Source organism: Acyrthosiphon pisum, chromosome A2 (genome assembly GCF_005508785.2).
Source record: "Acyrthosiphon pisum isolate AL4f chromosome A2, pea_aphid_22Mar2018_4r6ur, whole genome shotgun sequence".
NCBI classification, from domain to species: domain Eukaryota; kingdom Metazoa; phylum Arthropoda; class Insecta; order Hemiptera; family Aphididae; genus Acyrthosiphon; species Acyrthosiphon pisum.
In genome coordinates, this window is record NC_042495.1 from 98334344 (window position 1) to 98352062 (window position 17719).

Consider the following 17719-nt stretch of genomic DNA (forward strand, 5'->3'; position numbering starts at 1 on the left):
CTAAAAATAGATAAAATTTTATAATTTATCCAAAAAAAACAAAAATAATTAGATATTGATACATGAAAGGCCTTTATGTTAATTTAAATTACGTGTGATATAAATATATAATCTCTTTGTTATACAAGTCACTATATTCTTTGCATAAGGTTAGACTCTTTGAAGAATTGAAGAAGAATCTATGTCTTCCCTGTGTTGGGTGCTAGTATTTTGTTAATGTTTTATTTATTTCAATATGTTTTTTATACTTTTCGTGTCATTTTAACATTTTTAGATTACTCAATTTGTAGACTTGATTTGTCTAAAAATGTTATAAGTAAATTTATTAATTTATTAATTTCTATAAAATATTAATTTAAAAACCATGTTGACACAGTATAAATAAAATTGGAAATTCTTATTGATATTGTATAGAATAATTAATAATAATTTATCTTATACATTTTTCATAAAACCAGATCGTCTAATTTTTTTCTTTTGGACAAAAAATAATTTTACTTAGTAATAACAAAAATATATAATACAAAATTAAATAAATAATATAATCATCTAAAAACGAGTTTATTGATTTTTTTAAACAAGCTATTTAGAAAAAAAGTTTAAACTAGGACAAACATGGGTTCTACCATCTTACAGCTACTATATTATCCTAAATTGTACACATATCTTTACAATAAAGTTTCAGTAAGGACAACATATCGGATAAAAGTGCCACTTATTACCGGCCCCGTCAGTATTATTAATCATTTAATTGTTATAAGAGGTTTCTGTAAGCCATATTTATACTATTTCACCGAATATGGTAGTAATATATTTTAAACTAAAACCTAAGTAAAACAATATAATAGTTTTGCCATGGATTTAAACTTTGGTCTGTCTGTTTTTATTAACAAGAAAATTAATATATATATGCTACGCTACTGTATTATTTATCATTTAATATAATATACTGACTACTGTTTTATTTTAATATTATATTAAAATAATCTATTCTAAGTTTAAAATATGTGATACCTATAATATGTAATTTGGATACACTGATTCAGTGTGCTTTAAAATATTAGTTATTAATATAAATATACATATCTGATGACATTTGCAAAAAATTATTTCAAATTGTAATTATTTATTTGTATATAATAATAAAGTTAACGAAATACCTATATAGTGTGTACCTAATAATTTTTAAATATTTTTTACAAAAGTAAGATTACTGAATACCAGAATAATATATTATTGTATACAAGTATAACATACAATTCGGCGATTTCACTATTGGCAATTGGCAGAGAATGAAAACAATACTTCTAAAGATTATACTTAAGAATAATAAATTGTTGACCTCGTTAGTCGTTTTAAACGATTTTACATAAATATTTTGTTACTAATAACAAGTTGTAAACGGTATTTCAACATTGACGTTTTAGTGCCTATTCAATAATATTTCACATTTGTGTAATGCGATGTACCTATATTATAGAATATACACTTACCTATTTTACGGGGAGATATTCGCCGATAACCACGGCAACTGATTTTTACTCGGTTACCACACACCACAGAGTTGGTCGAAATCAAATTCTCAACATCTTTCGGTGTGCAATCAGCTAAGTAAAACGCACACGCACATATACGCACAATACCAGCACTCGGGCGAACACGGGTGTTACGATCTATACCGCAACTGGACGGTGGCGTCGATCTGCTCGATCACAAACATCATATTATTATTATTATATGATCATCAAAATGAAAACAAAAAACAAAACAAAACAAAAATTTCGTCTTACAGAGCCCTACCGACTACCCGGACTACGGTTCTAGCACTGCCGCCCGCAAATGGAGTACAAAATACCCCTTGCTACTCCGCGACCCCTTCCGACCCCAACCCCCGTTATTGGGCGCTGGTAGCGCCCTGGTCCCCGAAGCGGGACTTGCGTGGAAACGCTTGGCGCGGGCAACACGTAAACGACGGCGCGGCGCCCGGCGATCTTCTGAGATTATATAGCCGGGCTACGCGTACACCAAAGCCACAAGGTGGTCGCTCATCGTGCCGTACGTGCAATCCGTCCACGTTGCGACTAAATCCCCCGTTATATGGGTACCTATCTTTTTGCTCATTTATACTGCTTTTAAGTGCGTGTGTCACTGTGATAATAATAATAATATACAACCACACGATACTCCAAAGGTTATAGGACATTATTTTTCAAGTGTTGAAACGTGAACTCTATTGTTTTAGTTACCTACACTACAGTCAGAAAATAAATAAAGTTCCAATGGTGTACGGGACGCTATTATAGGAACCTATAGGTGGCAATGTATATATGCGCTACGAATAAGACGTAACGATAAACAGTTTTCATTAAACTATATTATTTTCATTTTTATCCCAATATTATGCCATAGTCCTAAGAAAATCATCCACCCAACTGCAAGGAAATTTGTTCGTAATATATTTCTGAAATTCTCGTTGAATAGTATGCCCAAAATATTTTTATAATTTTACAATACATATTATTGTTGGTATGCCACAATAAAATATAATAATGTTTAACAATTTATTTTTTATTATTATTTTTTTAAACTAAACAACTTTTCGGTTATTTATTTATATTTTTATTGTGGTTTCAGCATGAACTACAAGGTTATTAGATTCTATTATTTTAACAGTTTACACTCAGATTATTTATATTATACATATATGGAATGATATTCACATTAGACCACATGGTAATTTATATATTATTTATAAATTAATACATTATAATATGTTTATAAGCTTTTAATTATAATTTCAAACGTCTGAAAATAAATTCATGTTTAATTTTAAATACTACGGAAAACAAATAACCATTAAAATCCTATTTAGAAAGTGATTTATCTTTGCTTTTGGGTTAAATCTTCAAAATAATAATACAATACTAAGTTAGGCCAAGTTTTTCAAGAAAAATGTGTGCTGAAAAACGATCGATTTACAAATTTTTTGTGTTAGTACTTCTTAATATTTTTTTTTCTGAAAAAACGATTTTTATATTATATTAAATTTAAATTTAAATAAATTTAAGCAAAATAACTCTATATGAATTGAATAGATAACTAGAGAGAATGTATTTTGATTTAAAAGCACTGTAGATAAGTATTGTAATTCAAACAATAAACTTGATTGAAGTTTGATACCCATGGGTGCATTCAGTTGTTTTTTTTCAAAATGTTAAGTGTTCATAAAAAATAATTCAAGTGAAACTATCTTCAAAATGTATTAAATATAATTATGTGTATATTAGTAGGTATCGCTTGTATTTAAACTTTTGTTTTTAATACAAAAATGTGTATTAAAACGCTAGCGAAAGCATACCTAACCTAGACGCAATTTATAATCAATAGATAGATATTATTATCGTGACATAAAACAATTGGGACATTTTAACAACCAAATAATTGAATTATATATTTTGTGAAACACAATATATATAAGTAGCTGGATTAGCCTCGAGCATAATATTTTATTTTATTTTTTTACAACTTCAACAATTGTATACCTACATATCATTATATTTTTAATAAATAATGGTTATTATATACTGCAGTTATACAAAATAACTAATCATAATATTTTGTCTTTAAAACAATAAATGAACAGTGTAGATGGATATTACTTTAACGACCCGAGACAATTTATGACAAAAGACGCTGATATTCGAATGTTTATTGGCTTAAATGTTTAATAGGTATGTCATTGCTAGGTGTGCCATAATAATTAACCCAGTTTTAACAATAGTATGATAATAAAAAAAAAAATAGATTAGTACTAACTCGTAGTATAATGATCAGAGACGTCTGCAAAGATAATCATTTCAGTGAGTCCAACAAATTTAACGAATTTGAAATCTTTTAAATTGGTTTAATTAAGCCTCTAATCATTAAACATTGCAACAAATAATGAAATCATCATAAATGTTGTCTCATAATTTTTTATTTGGATTTTATTTTATTTATTTATTGAAATACCTTTAGCTTTCTTTTTTCTTATACTATAATCTGAACTATGTGACGAGTTGTAATTATTTAATAATAGTAAAGATATAAAAATATAACTTTTACCTACTTTTTGAATAAAATACATAATAAACTAATCATAGTAACCATTTCATCTGTTCGCAAACATGAAACTGTAATAAAATGTTTGATGAACCTATTTAATGAACATTTACCATACAAACGAACGAAACAGAATTTTATATAAAATACAATATCATTAAAATTTTGTTAACATACCTAGATATATCTTATTTTTACTTTAACTAATCTTATATAGGTACCTAAACTTATTTAAATTGTATTCACATAATATGTCATAATATTGTCGTACAAACTCTTTATTTATTATTGTTTATTAAATGTGTTATTGACAGTGATATGATTTTTAAACGTTACATTTATGACGACTCTATTGATTATAATATACTACAACTTTACTATACCAATGTAATTATAACAACATGATATTTTTTATAATCATTATGTAGATAATACAATCGTAAGAATCATAAAAAGAAAATAATATGTACTATAGTAACTTTCTTTGCCAATAACAGAAGTAAGTACCTACATAACGTATCGGGTGATACTTTTAAAATAAGACACTCGTTATTTCGAAAACTATTAACGTTTTTGAAATTATTTTTCTACATAATTTGAAGTCATCATACGAAGCAATATTTTACGAAGTAACAATTTCACTATTTATTATAGTAATAATTATTTTAAATTTTTACCTTTTAGAAATACAACAAATCGATTTTTTGAAAATGGTAGGTACTTATTGCGTAAATATTCCAATCTTTTTTTAGTGTTTCTTGAGTATACTTATTGAACTTTTGACCCCTTGAAGAACAACAAACTAGGCACAATTGTAAACCAGAAACCACCCTCAATATTGAAGATAAGAACATTTTTACTGGCTTTAAAAGTGCCTTCAGACAAAAAAAATTAATCATCATTGTAAAACCATTAGATTCATCGCTTTGCTCAGAATCTAAAATAACGTAAAAACGAAAAAAATTATCGAATATTAGTTTTTGACAATAAACATTTTGTTATGACTTATGTTGCTATAATTTAAAAATAAATAATGGTAGATACTTTAAATGTACACAAATTAAATAATATTTGAAACAGGGCTTAAATCAAAAATAATAATACCGTTTACCGTTATATGTATATTAAACGTTATGATCGAATGACTGTTTAACGTTATGTAGAATTTAAACGTTATTCAACTTAAGCGTTTAAACGTTTTAAAAATTTAAACATTATGAAGCGTTTTCAATCGATTTCAATCGTTTTTTAATATGTTTAACGTTATACTCATAACGTTATAAAAACGTTTTGAAGCCCTGATTTGAAATACAGTCATGATTTTTTTTTATATGATAATGATGTAATAATATGATACCTACAGTCTTAAAATTCATCAAAACCAAATTTGTAAAAAAATACATAAAATGAATCTTAATACCTATGGCTTGACATTTTAATACAAGATTCCGGAAAAGTTTTTCTAAGTGAAATATTTTTGAAAAATGCTTAGTGATGCTTCATGAATTGTTTATGACCGTTTGAATTTTAAACTTTGTCGGGATTATATATTTCGGATATTCAAACATAGAATAATGATTTATCTTCAAACGATTTTTATTATTTTGTTCTAATTAATAATATTTTAATTTTAAAAACTTCAAAAATTACAACATTACTTAAATAATTATTATTTTCTGGACGCAATGAAACTCTGAATATATAGAAACTAATTTTAAGTTATTTTTACTATGAACTGATTCACACCGTTCTATGGTATTTAGAAAAAATTATTTTTATCTACCATATATAATATGAAAAAAAAAAATTACTAATAGTATTATAAAAGGGTATAAGTATGTCTGTCTCTACTCAAAATCGTATGCAATGAATATTACCATCGAACATTACAGTGACCTACTCAATTACTAGGTGCATGTCCCATACTACCTACTCTACTATACAGCAGAGCTTCTTTCCTTTTTTTTTTTAAATTTTACCCACATTATTAAAACATTTTTAGGTTTTATATCATATAAAAACGTCTATATTTTGGAATACTGATAAAATTATCGGTTCAAAATATAAAAAAGTCAGGCGTATTTCTACGAGTTGCAAAACACTATCATCGTTCCATAAATGTCTACAATTAACTGGAAAACTTACTTCTACATTAATAAAACTTGATCAACGGGTTATATAAATAATATTAATATTATAATTATTTTGTATTATTATTATTATTATTTACTGTCTAATTTCATATTGGTTTAGTTGATTTTCAAATTTGAAAAATACATATTTGTTCTAGTAGAATATGATCAATTGTGATCTATACTACAATAGGTACCTATTATACTCTACATTCTCAAAACTATAAACAAGTCACGATAATAACAGATAAGATTAAATCACAACATAGGAATATTCAATTTGTTTAGGTACGCGTTACACCTAATAAATAAAACAATATATTGTTTTCGCTTTTAAAATATTGTACACCTTGAGTAAAACGCAACCTAGTTTCAGGCACTGTAGTAGTACTCTCCTCTACATTACAATCAATCAACTTTATATTGCAACGAGTGTACGACCGGACACTCGGACACTGTGTTCTTTCTACCGCTGTCGACCTCCGTTGTCGTTTAATGTCGGATCAACGTGCGCAAGTGTATGTGTGTGTATGAGTGTGATTTCGTGTATATTTGTTCGGATTATTGTTATTTTGTTTTTTTTTTTAAATAATATTTCGTGATAATTCATGGACAATAAACCTCTGGCATAACTGATTCAACAACACCGGAATATTTCTATTGTACTTGCCAAGTAAGAAATTCAAAAATCCATGAATTTTTTTTTTATTGATCTTAATTATATCGACCAGGTACTACATACCTATGCCATTAGTTTGCGTAGTATTTACATATAGTTAACAGTACAGGATACACTTCAATTAGGTTATGTTATTCAATTTTCTTTAAGAAGCTAATGATTTTGATATTTTTGATTGGAGGTTAGGTTGTCAATTGTAATGCTTCTACTAATAATATTTTAGTGCTTCAAAAAATAAAATAATTGATAACAATCACTTGACTATTAACTGTAATATAATATATTATAGTTAATACAAAATAGTTGAGTGTATACAATTATTGTGATCAGTTAGTTATCAAAACATTGAAATTAAATTAATAAAAATCGAAAATGTATCCAAGGATAAAACAAAAGTAGAAATATTACATAAAATAAAAGACATAAAATCGTAGAATAATAATTTTTTAAATATGAATTGCACTATAAAAAATAAAATAGGCTATAAACATAGAGTGTGCAGAGTTTCTTTCCACTATATAACTATGAAAGTACGAAAAAGTTAAAATATTTAACTTCTTGAGCTCCAACAAAAGTTAAAGTTTTATTTATTTGAATACAAAATTAGAGGACTAAAAACTCGAATAAAAGGTTAATAGTTAAAATATTCCAGTAGGTATCTAACCAAGCTTCCTATCCAAAACAAAATACCTAATGTAACATAATGCATATATTCTTGCATACCATTATTTAACGACCGATAACATTGTATTACGAGTATTCAGCCCTAGGGAATGAATTACAACATGGCTGGCATTTTGAAGAGAAAAAAAACGATATCGGAGATAATTAAACGATAAGCGTCGAACGGGATACAAGTACTGGTTCTACAGGTTTTTCTATTTCATTCGTGTAACCCATGATCTCGTGCTCATGTGATGAATACTTGGCCATAGATAAAAAAAATAATAACAATAAAAATGCAAACGTTTAATATTCAAATATCTAATATTGACAAAAACATCTGCCATGGATAAAATCACAAATTAAATTTACTTATAACAAATAAGATCAATATTGAAATAAATAATAAAATAATTAATTTGTATGCAACAATAATTTGTATAGTAGGGTCCCTAATCACCTATCAATAACGTAATATACAGTACATTTATAAACTGAACAAAAAACAAACTTATAATACCAATATTACTTAGGCATACAATACTGTCAGATTAATAATGATTTCTTATTTTTATGCATCATATAATAATAATTCATTTAAAAATCTTACTTCTACTTATAATAAAAAGACTAATATAGGTACTTCAATACAAATAAGATATTACACTAATTCAATTGCATTTTTATGGTTTATCGAATATTTTGAATATATTTATAATAAGTGCCCTTTTTAAAATGGTATTAGGAGAGTCTTAAGTACCTACTGAACGTCCATTCATTTCATACCCCAACTACACAAGTAACCACATAAATACAAAATACAATTTGAACTATAAAGCACATTTTTCATAAATACCTAGGTATTACTTAAAACTACATGAATAATTTTTTAATAGAATAAAATAATTTATAATTTTCGTAAATATATGTATATTGCATATATGTATAGGTACGTTACTAAAATTATTTTTAAAAAAGAATTAAATCTTAAATATATGTAATTTAATGAATAATAAAAAAAAATATTATTATTAATTATCTTTATAATTTATAATTATACAATATATATATTATATTTATATAAGTATTTAACGTAATTAAAACCTTTTAAATACAGGATAACTTTTTTCATTTACTTATCGTAACGTTACAATGTAACTATTCAAAATGTAATACTTTTTTAACTTTTCTTAATAAATTACCAGATAGCCAAAAAAACTATAGGATATAATACCATAATATTCCAACAAGAGAAATAGACTATCTCTCAATAAAAAAATAATAGACCTTATATTATAATGCCTTTACAATGTATTTATGTAGAGTATAAAATAATCAATTTATAAATATAAATATTGAGGAAAGTTCTTTAAAACATTAATTTCACAAGTTGATTCCACCATAGATAACTCATAAATTAATCATTTCATCATATTTTTCTAGTAAGATTAGTGAGATAAAAATAAGTTTCACATGATAAAAGTAAATACGTAACAAGGTGCAGTACTACATAACCACAGTACGAATACATAATGCTAATTCCCTTAAACACCCTCCCAGTATTTAGGATTCATCCAAAGGTTTTAAACGAATTACATAAAAACAAACATCTTTTATCAAATATCAAATGAAATCCTTTTATCTGCTATTCTAGGTAAATCTCTAAACTATATTGAAATTAAAATTATTTCTTCATATAGTTTTATGGCTTTTACTATTATTTATATAATTTTGATTTTAAACATGGTTTAGATGATTTACCTACCAAGATATAGGTACTATTTGCTTATATATACCTACAGATGTACACAGCATGCTAACTCCTAGTTTTTCGTTTAATAATGAATTTATTAAAATATTGATTTTTGGAATTTTTAAGTATGCAAGAGGACATTAATATTTTCAAATACCTTCTTAGATTATCATACCATTTTAGTAGTGTCCCGTGGTGATACCAACTTTTTTTTAAATGAGAAACACTCTTTTTTCGTATAAACTGCCACAGGACACTCCTTAAATAGTATAAAAATTAAATAATTGAAAATATTATGTTCCTTAAGTATACTTAAAGTTCCTAAATTATTTATTAAAAGAAAAAATGAGTATGAGCATGCAGCTGCAAACGATGAGTTGTGACTCAAACACAAGATTATGTCCCTCAGATTTTTTCAGATTACACGTGTTGTGGTTCTATCATCAATAAGATAAGTACAAGACTATATATACAATATATATATATAACTTAACCAAAAACTAATTACCAGTAAATTCGTTGAACACAAATCGTTTACTGCGGAGCATGCTCAGTGCACTCTGTATATAATTAATAGGGCTAGGAACTTATTGTGTAATATAAAATAGGAAAATATGCATTTAGTTTTATAAAAATATGGTAAAATATTCAATAAATATATGATAAAATACACAACTAATTTACTGGTCATTTCCAAACCACCACTAGGTAAGGGTAGGAGAAGAATCTTAAAACAATTTTAAAATAAATTTAAAAAGTTACTTATGATACGTGACATTAATTACCGAGTCTTACATTTACTTAAATCAATAGCATTTACAATTATTGTATATTATAAACATTTTTATATATTTATTTTGTCTATGACAAAATCACGAATTTTATGAAATTTTCATTTTAAGGAACACAATATGACGTATAATATCTAGCTTTTTACACTACTTTCGTTAGTGAAATTTACCTGACGTACATTTTTGTGTTTATCTATAGTCGAAACATAAAATAATATGCATTATAAATATTAAAAATGTGAAAATAAAAAAAAAATAGATGACATTTTTATCACTATGATAATATGATCCTGCGATCCGCAAACATCACTAACTAAATTTGTAAAATAACACTGCAAAAAACATAACAATGCAAAATCCTCGACATATATAATATAACTGCGAACAATTCTGTTTGAATAATCCAAGTATGGTACTATATGGTCACTATGAAAATTAAAAACAAAAAAAAAAATTTTTTGAACAATAATTTTACATAATATTATAAATTTAGATATAAACAACATCTCTGAACACGCATCAAATTACGTATTATTATAATCTAAATTCCATATAAAAAAATTGACCATGAAGTGTCACTGATAGAAATATAGAATGATCCTTCGAACATTTGCATTCAGAAGACTTCATAACCGAATGTTTTGTCACCGTCTTAAAAACGTACAACATAGCAAATTTACGTTCGGCAGAACAAATTTTGTGTTGTTAGTATCAATATTAGAGTTAACTAACCTATTATCAAACTTAAAGGCAATATACTATTGCCTGTGTTTGTACCATCAGTGTTATACGATATTTTACATATTCACAACTTGCTTAAAAATCCAAGCATCGTAAAAAAATAGACAAACGAACACGGATAATGTTTGTACTTTTAAGTTTTATAATCAGTCAATTCTCTTTAATAATAAAACTAACAACGAAAAATTGGTTCTACTGGACGTAGATTTGCCATGTTGTACGTCTGTAAGACGGAGACCACATAATATATTATTATGAGGCCACGAGGGTGGACGTCGTCATCATAGTTTGTTTAATACGATTAAATTTTAGTATAATATATTCATTGAACATTTTCCCAACGCAACCTCCTGTATGTATTATTTTCACATAAAAGATGAAAAATACATCAACATTTAAAATTAATAATGTTCTTTATATTTTAATTCAAGTATGTCACATAATATAATCTAATGATTATATAGTAGGGTACCTACTAATTTATTATTAATGTATACAGTAGATTCGACAAAATTTCTAACATCATTAATAAAAAAATACACGTAATGTCGGTTTCAAAACAGAAATCAATAGTGAAAACAATACTACTTTAGTATTCGTATGACAATATAACAACACATGGCTATGTATACCTAACTTTGATTAATTATTAAAATCAGGCGATATAGGTATTACACAATACATACACATTATACGTTTAAAAATATAAGCTGAAAATCTTGCCAGCATATAATATAGAACAAAATAAACACAACGATAGTAATATAATATAGCCATATGTAGGTGTGTATAACTACTATGCAATAGTCAATACATATTATTATATTCAAATTTCCTCAGTGTATATAAAATGCATATTTTATTATTGGGTTTTTCATGCATTTCGGTAACTGGTACTGTGGCATAGTAATCATTGAATAAAAACATTACAACTAGAGGGCTAATAATACAGAACTTCGTGCATTGATATGACGTATAGATATACTACCCAAAACGTTTCACATGTACCTCGAACCATCAAAATTAAACTATTTTTTAAAAACTAAAAATAATATGGCCAATGAGTAAAGAATACATTTAAGTAAGTAAACACTTGTATAATAATATGCCAACCAAATTAATTTGTAAGTATTGGTAATAACTACAAAATAGAAAATCAAAGTGATGCAATCAAAATGAAACTCATAAATATTAAGTCGGGTATTCGAAAATTCAAAATATCACATTCTCTAATCAATTGAATTTATAATTTTATATTACGAATTTAAAATCCTATAGACATCACTACAATATTTTATCCGAGAATTATATTACTTTGTACGATAATATTAATACGTAAGTATGCCTGGTATCGACTTGATCTTATTGATTTCACCAACTTGATATTGATACCAAACAACTGAAGATCAGATCAGGTTGCACAATATAAAAATATACTTATAAATTACGTGCTAATATACAAACTATTTCAAAACAAAATGAACTAAGCGTATTCAATAAGATTATTATGCTTCAGAAATTTTATTATGAAAAATAATTATTTTCTTTAATAAACTTTTCAACTTTTCTTAATTTTCTCAGGAAAAAATACAAATCGTTAAACAGCACGACATGTAGGTAATTTTTTAACTATAAAGAATATTTAGTAATTAAACATAAAAAATATAACTACATTATAATATTCTATTAAACCCACTTATTTTAAAAACCTAGGTAATTTGAAAAAAAACAAATTAAGAAAATTTAGTAGTAGACAACAATAATATTATGTATCTAGAGAAGTTTGGTTTTGTACGGTTTAATATTGTTAGAGTCAACATCAAATATCATTCATTGTTAACTTACTAATTTTATTAGATTTTTAGGTCATAAAACAATAATTTTAATATTTCAATTCCAAAAATATCATCATTAAGTGTAAAAATTACAAATATGCATGCCTTATTGGGTTGTACATATTTTCCTACTCGTTAAACAACAAAAAAAATAATTAAAACACTGCTATATGTGAGTACTGCATTACGCATTGTATAATATGTAACATCAATAATTTAAGAGCTATAAATAATTATAAATACCTAAATTTTACCTTTTTCATACCTTTTATTGAAAAAATATAATAAATACAAAAATAAATACGAAAATTACCTTAGATACGTATTCGGTTTAAAATTTATTGAACCGATTCTGAACCAAATTTAAATAACTTTTTAACTAATGCCTGATGTAATTGAAATAAGTGCTTCAAATAATTCAAATATACTTACATTTCACATGTGTAAGTAACATTCCAAAAAATACACGAGACCGTTATTAGGGATACCTAATATTAAATGTAGAGTACCTATAATAAAACAATCGTAAAATATATATTAGTTATGGTACCCACTACAAGTCATCGGACCGTAAATATTATTATACTTTAAAACTTATTATAGTCTAGGCATTAATTATGTTACTAAAAACATTTTGATTTAAGTTCAGAACATTTGCATCATAAGTGATAACTATTAGGTAGGGACCTATATTATATTCAAAGTAACAGCATTTAATCAGACTTGAAAAAAAACAATATAAAAGAAAAATAGTTACGAAGAGTATAAAAATCTGCCTAGGTAATTAGTTTTTTAAGCAAATTATTTTTTATACGAATTTAATTTTCAAATACTAAAAAAAAAACTATAATAATAGGAACATATCAAAATCAAACGACATAACCAGTGTGGTTTTGGTCCAATATTAAACATGAAAACACTAATATTATATCTAATAGCCAAAAATCTACTAAAACAAACCGGTGTAAACAATTTCCTCTTTTTAGTTATTAAAATAATAATATAGTTTACTAAGTTTGCTTATAATAATTAAATACAAAGTTTAATAGTTTGAAATTTGCATGTTTGAAAACATTTTAATTATATGTGCGAATCATATTTCAGAACAATTTTTACCATTTAGTATAATATAATAACTTTTTTAAAGTAATAAAATAAATTACATTATGAAGATAGTAAATATTTTTAATTTTTAGAATGAACGTACTTTGTTTAAAATTACGTCGTAAACACCAAGTATGGTCTCCAGAAATGACTGAAAACATCAAACATTCAAAGGCGTAAGTTATTTATATTTCAATATATTTGTATTTAATATTTTCAAATATATAACCAATAGTGTTTAGAGTTTAAGAAAAGAAATACAATTATATTTAATACTTTCATTCAAAGTCCTTATTATTCATAAAGGATTAGTGATCTCACTATCTCAGTGTTGAATTTATTTTTCAAAAAATGTATATTTATAATAAGTATATCAAGCGTTCATACTATAACTCCATCGCTACCACTGTGGAAGTAGGTTTTGGATAAAAGGCTCCCATATGACATTTTAAATAAAATTGCGTGATTAAACCTAACCAGAAATTGTTTGTAAGTATTTAATAATGACTATTATTATTTATAATTTTTGTATAATGTTTTACAAGTCTCATGATTTAAGTTTGTTGTGCCAAAAAGTTCAGCACAATAATTCATGATTCGATACTTATATGTAAAATACATAAAACATTTAATTTATATTTGAATTAATAGTTTGAACTATTTACAGACATAGTTTTAATAAAATCGTACCTATTATCAAAGGTAATGAATATTTTAATATACTTGCAATGATCCCATATTGTAGGTCTTATTGTTATTGCTTCGAAAAATTGTTTTCAATTTCTTAAATAATATACTATTTATTCTACTATGTCTATATATACCTACTAATATATGACAGCTAACATGAAAGTTTCTTATTAGATACATGGTTGTAGATATTACATTCTGTAAGTCTTACAAAAAATAATTAACGTTTTTATAACATTTTATTAAAAAAAAAGTTTATATTTTTAAACGAATTTTTCATTTAACTTTGAAATATTTGTTTTTCCTTTATTTAGTATATAGGTAATACATATTACATAGACATTAGCTTCTTTTGTACTTGTAGCTCTGTATAAATAATACAAATTATTTTAGTTCTTTCTTGATTATCCTAGTTAGTATTTACTATTTAATACGATTCACAAAAGATACATACGTTTTAAAATAAAAGTAGTGCAACTTAATTGGTTTTGTCAAATAATATAATATTATTTTCAGAGGTACACATACATTAATACAATGGTAGTTTACTAGAATCTACCATAATATGGCTACATAACCCTCAATTCTTATACTAACAAGTAACATATTATTATTATAATATTATATTATATACACAAATCAGATAATATCTGGTTATTAAAAAAGTATTTTTGATTTGTCTATTATATAATATTGGTTAAGAAAAAGTCGGTAATAGGTACAATATGTTTTATAGAAAATAAAACCAAATAGGTACTACTTTATTTATAAAAGGCACCTTTGTCGATTATTTTATCTATCAACATTCTACATTCTACATACCTAGATATGCCTATTCATATTCTGACAAATACAATAAAATTATTTTCCTGCTTAACTTCAACCATAGTTTATGTCTATTGTATATATTATGTATAATGTATTTACTAGATAGGTATGTACAACATCAATCGTACAATGTAATCACTACAATACATATAGTATATACATTTTCCCAAGACATTTCTTAACAATACATAGGTTGGTACTTATGTTATACACTTGTGCCTAACAAGTTTATTTTTCCACAACAAAACCATTGTGGTTTACCGCAAGTTTTAACGTACACCGCGAACATTTTTATATTAACTTCCGTTGTATTATGAGTATTCATATTGATAAAAATGGACAACCAATTTACTTAACTAGTTGTATAACAATAATCATTTTGATCTTATTTATTATTGAGTGGGTACCTATTGATAAAGTGAAAGTGTATGCATAGTGGATTTTACGTAAAGATCTAAACCAATTTTAATTTTATGAAATAATTTAGACTAGATAAAATATAGGTAAATATATGTTGGACTATATTCATAAAAAGTATATCATTTTAACTCTTTTAAATAGATACCCTTATCAAATCATTGATGTTAAAAATAAGAATATACAACGTATGCATTTTACCTACATTTTTATAATTACCTACACCTACTATATTATAGTAGTATTGTTTGACGTTAAAGGTTAAAACATTTTTGAAAAATTAATTGAATTATTAATCCATCCAAATAATAAATTCAAAATCATTCAGATGAAATTGTTTTATGACGGAAACCCGTATAAGTTCAATCACAATATTAACACAATACAATGGAATAATGATACTGTTATTTAATATCTGAAAACTGTAACAGTTGAATATGCAAAAATGATTTAGCAGAACTCTGTTAAACTAAAAAAGGTAGAGTGTTTGTTCATGTTTTTTATATAGTTTATCAAAAATTACATTAAATTCCTACAATATTAATTACCAATTGCTTAATTATTTAAAATCTTTTGATGGAACCGGCATGACATTTATTTTGATTACTACAGATGAATGCTCAAAATAATTGATAACACAATCTAATATTACAAGACTTAGTTATAAAATAAATATGATTAAGCAATAATTTATCAACCAAGTTCTAGCTTTTACATAATAAATATGAACTACTGTTAATAAATTAATAATTTATGGTAATTATATAGGTGTATGTATATTAAATGGTTATTTATTTGTTAAAAATATTGTAAGAACAATTTTGTAATAGTAAATTAGTATAAATTAACTATGATAATGATATATTATATAGCCATAGTTATAATTTGCAATGAAAAATATAATCAAGGTAGTCTTCTATAGTACACTAAAATATTATAGCCTATATATTATAGGTACCTAACCTATACAAAAACCAGATTTGCCGGTAAGAACTAAATATATTAAAATACAAATATTGTATTTCATTAATAAAATGTATTAAATAATATATTACTAAAGTTTAATAATATTCTTAACATTTTAAAATGACATACCTTTTATTCAGAAAAAATTTAAAACTTAAAAACCAAAAAAAATATTTAATTTGGTTTGATAAGTTGTTGAGGTTATAAAAAAAACATAATAATTATTTCCATCACGCTACTATTATCCTTCGCCGAAAAGATGAAAGCAAAAAGAGTAATCTACAATCAGTTTCTGCATCCTGCACGGCCTTTTTTAAAAAACGTGGATTAACATTACTGAGTATTCACTATTCATAATATATTATTAAATAATAATTAATGTATTTTATATATTTATATTATATAATCAGTGGATTTTTCTACATCAAGCAATATCAATATAATCTTTAATTTACCTTCATAATATAAAGATTAAACCAAATAATCTTGAAAAACTATAAAACTATTATATTAATTCAAATTATATTGTTTCAATTTTACAGCTTGTTATTTTAATATAATTACTATTATTATAACGTTGTTATTAAAATGATAGGATAATATAATATTATGTTGAATAGTTGAATATTGTATATATTAATATATTAATTGTTGGTCTATAATATTATTATAATGCTACTTTTAATATTTACAAGGCACCAGATTGCAACACAACATACACATATGTAGATAGACAAAATAAATTGAAGAACGTTGCGTAAATAATAAAGGAGTTTAGTAAAAACTAAAATTCAATGTTATATTTAACTTAAACAACTAATTGATAAAAAAAAAACTAGGTTACTCAGTTCTGCTGTATAGTATAAATATGACGTACCTAACATCGTCATTACTCATGGAATATATTTCTGTAATGGAATCAATGAATAGGAAATACAATTCAGAATGTATCTAGGTTTCATTTCTAATGATGATTTATATTATCTGATATTGCTCCGAGTAATTTTTAAATTTAAATG

The 17719-nt window shown here is 25.1% G+C and overlaps 2 protein-coding genes across 4 annotated transcripts in view; one reads left to right on the forward strand and one right to left on the reverse strand.

Annotated features, from left to right (window-relative positions):
* LOC100169358 (cationic amino acid transporter 2) overlaps nucleotides 1-1844 on the reverse strand; it is a 100066-nt gene extending 98222 nt beyond the window's left edge. The window contains exon 1 of the mRNA XM_001944203.5: nucleotides 1494-1844. The gene's annotated coding sequence lies outside the window, so the exon portion shown is untranslated. The remainder of the gene's footprint in view (nucleotides 1-1493) is intronic.
* Nucleotides 1845-6672: 4828 nt separating this feature from the next.
* LOC100164801 (cordon-bleu protein-like 1) overlaps nucleotides 6673-17719 on the forward strand; it is a 110236-nt gene continuing 99189 nt past the window's right edge. For 2 of the 3 annotated variants that reach the window (XM_008187802.3, XM_008187803.3), the window contains exons 1-2: nucleotides 6674-6906; nucleotides 13892-13975. In XM_008187802.3, coding sequence (XP_008186024.2) covers nucleotides 13893-13975 — 83 coding nt within the window. In that variant the 5' untranslated portion in view covers nucleotides 6674-6906; nucleotide 13892. Of the gene's footprint in view, nucleotides 6907-13891; nucleotides 13976-17719 lie in introns of all 3 variants that reach the window. The other variant, XM_008187806.3, reaches the window with a different exon arrangement.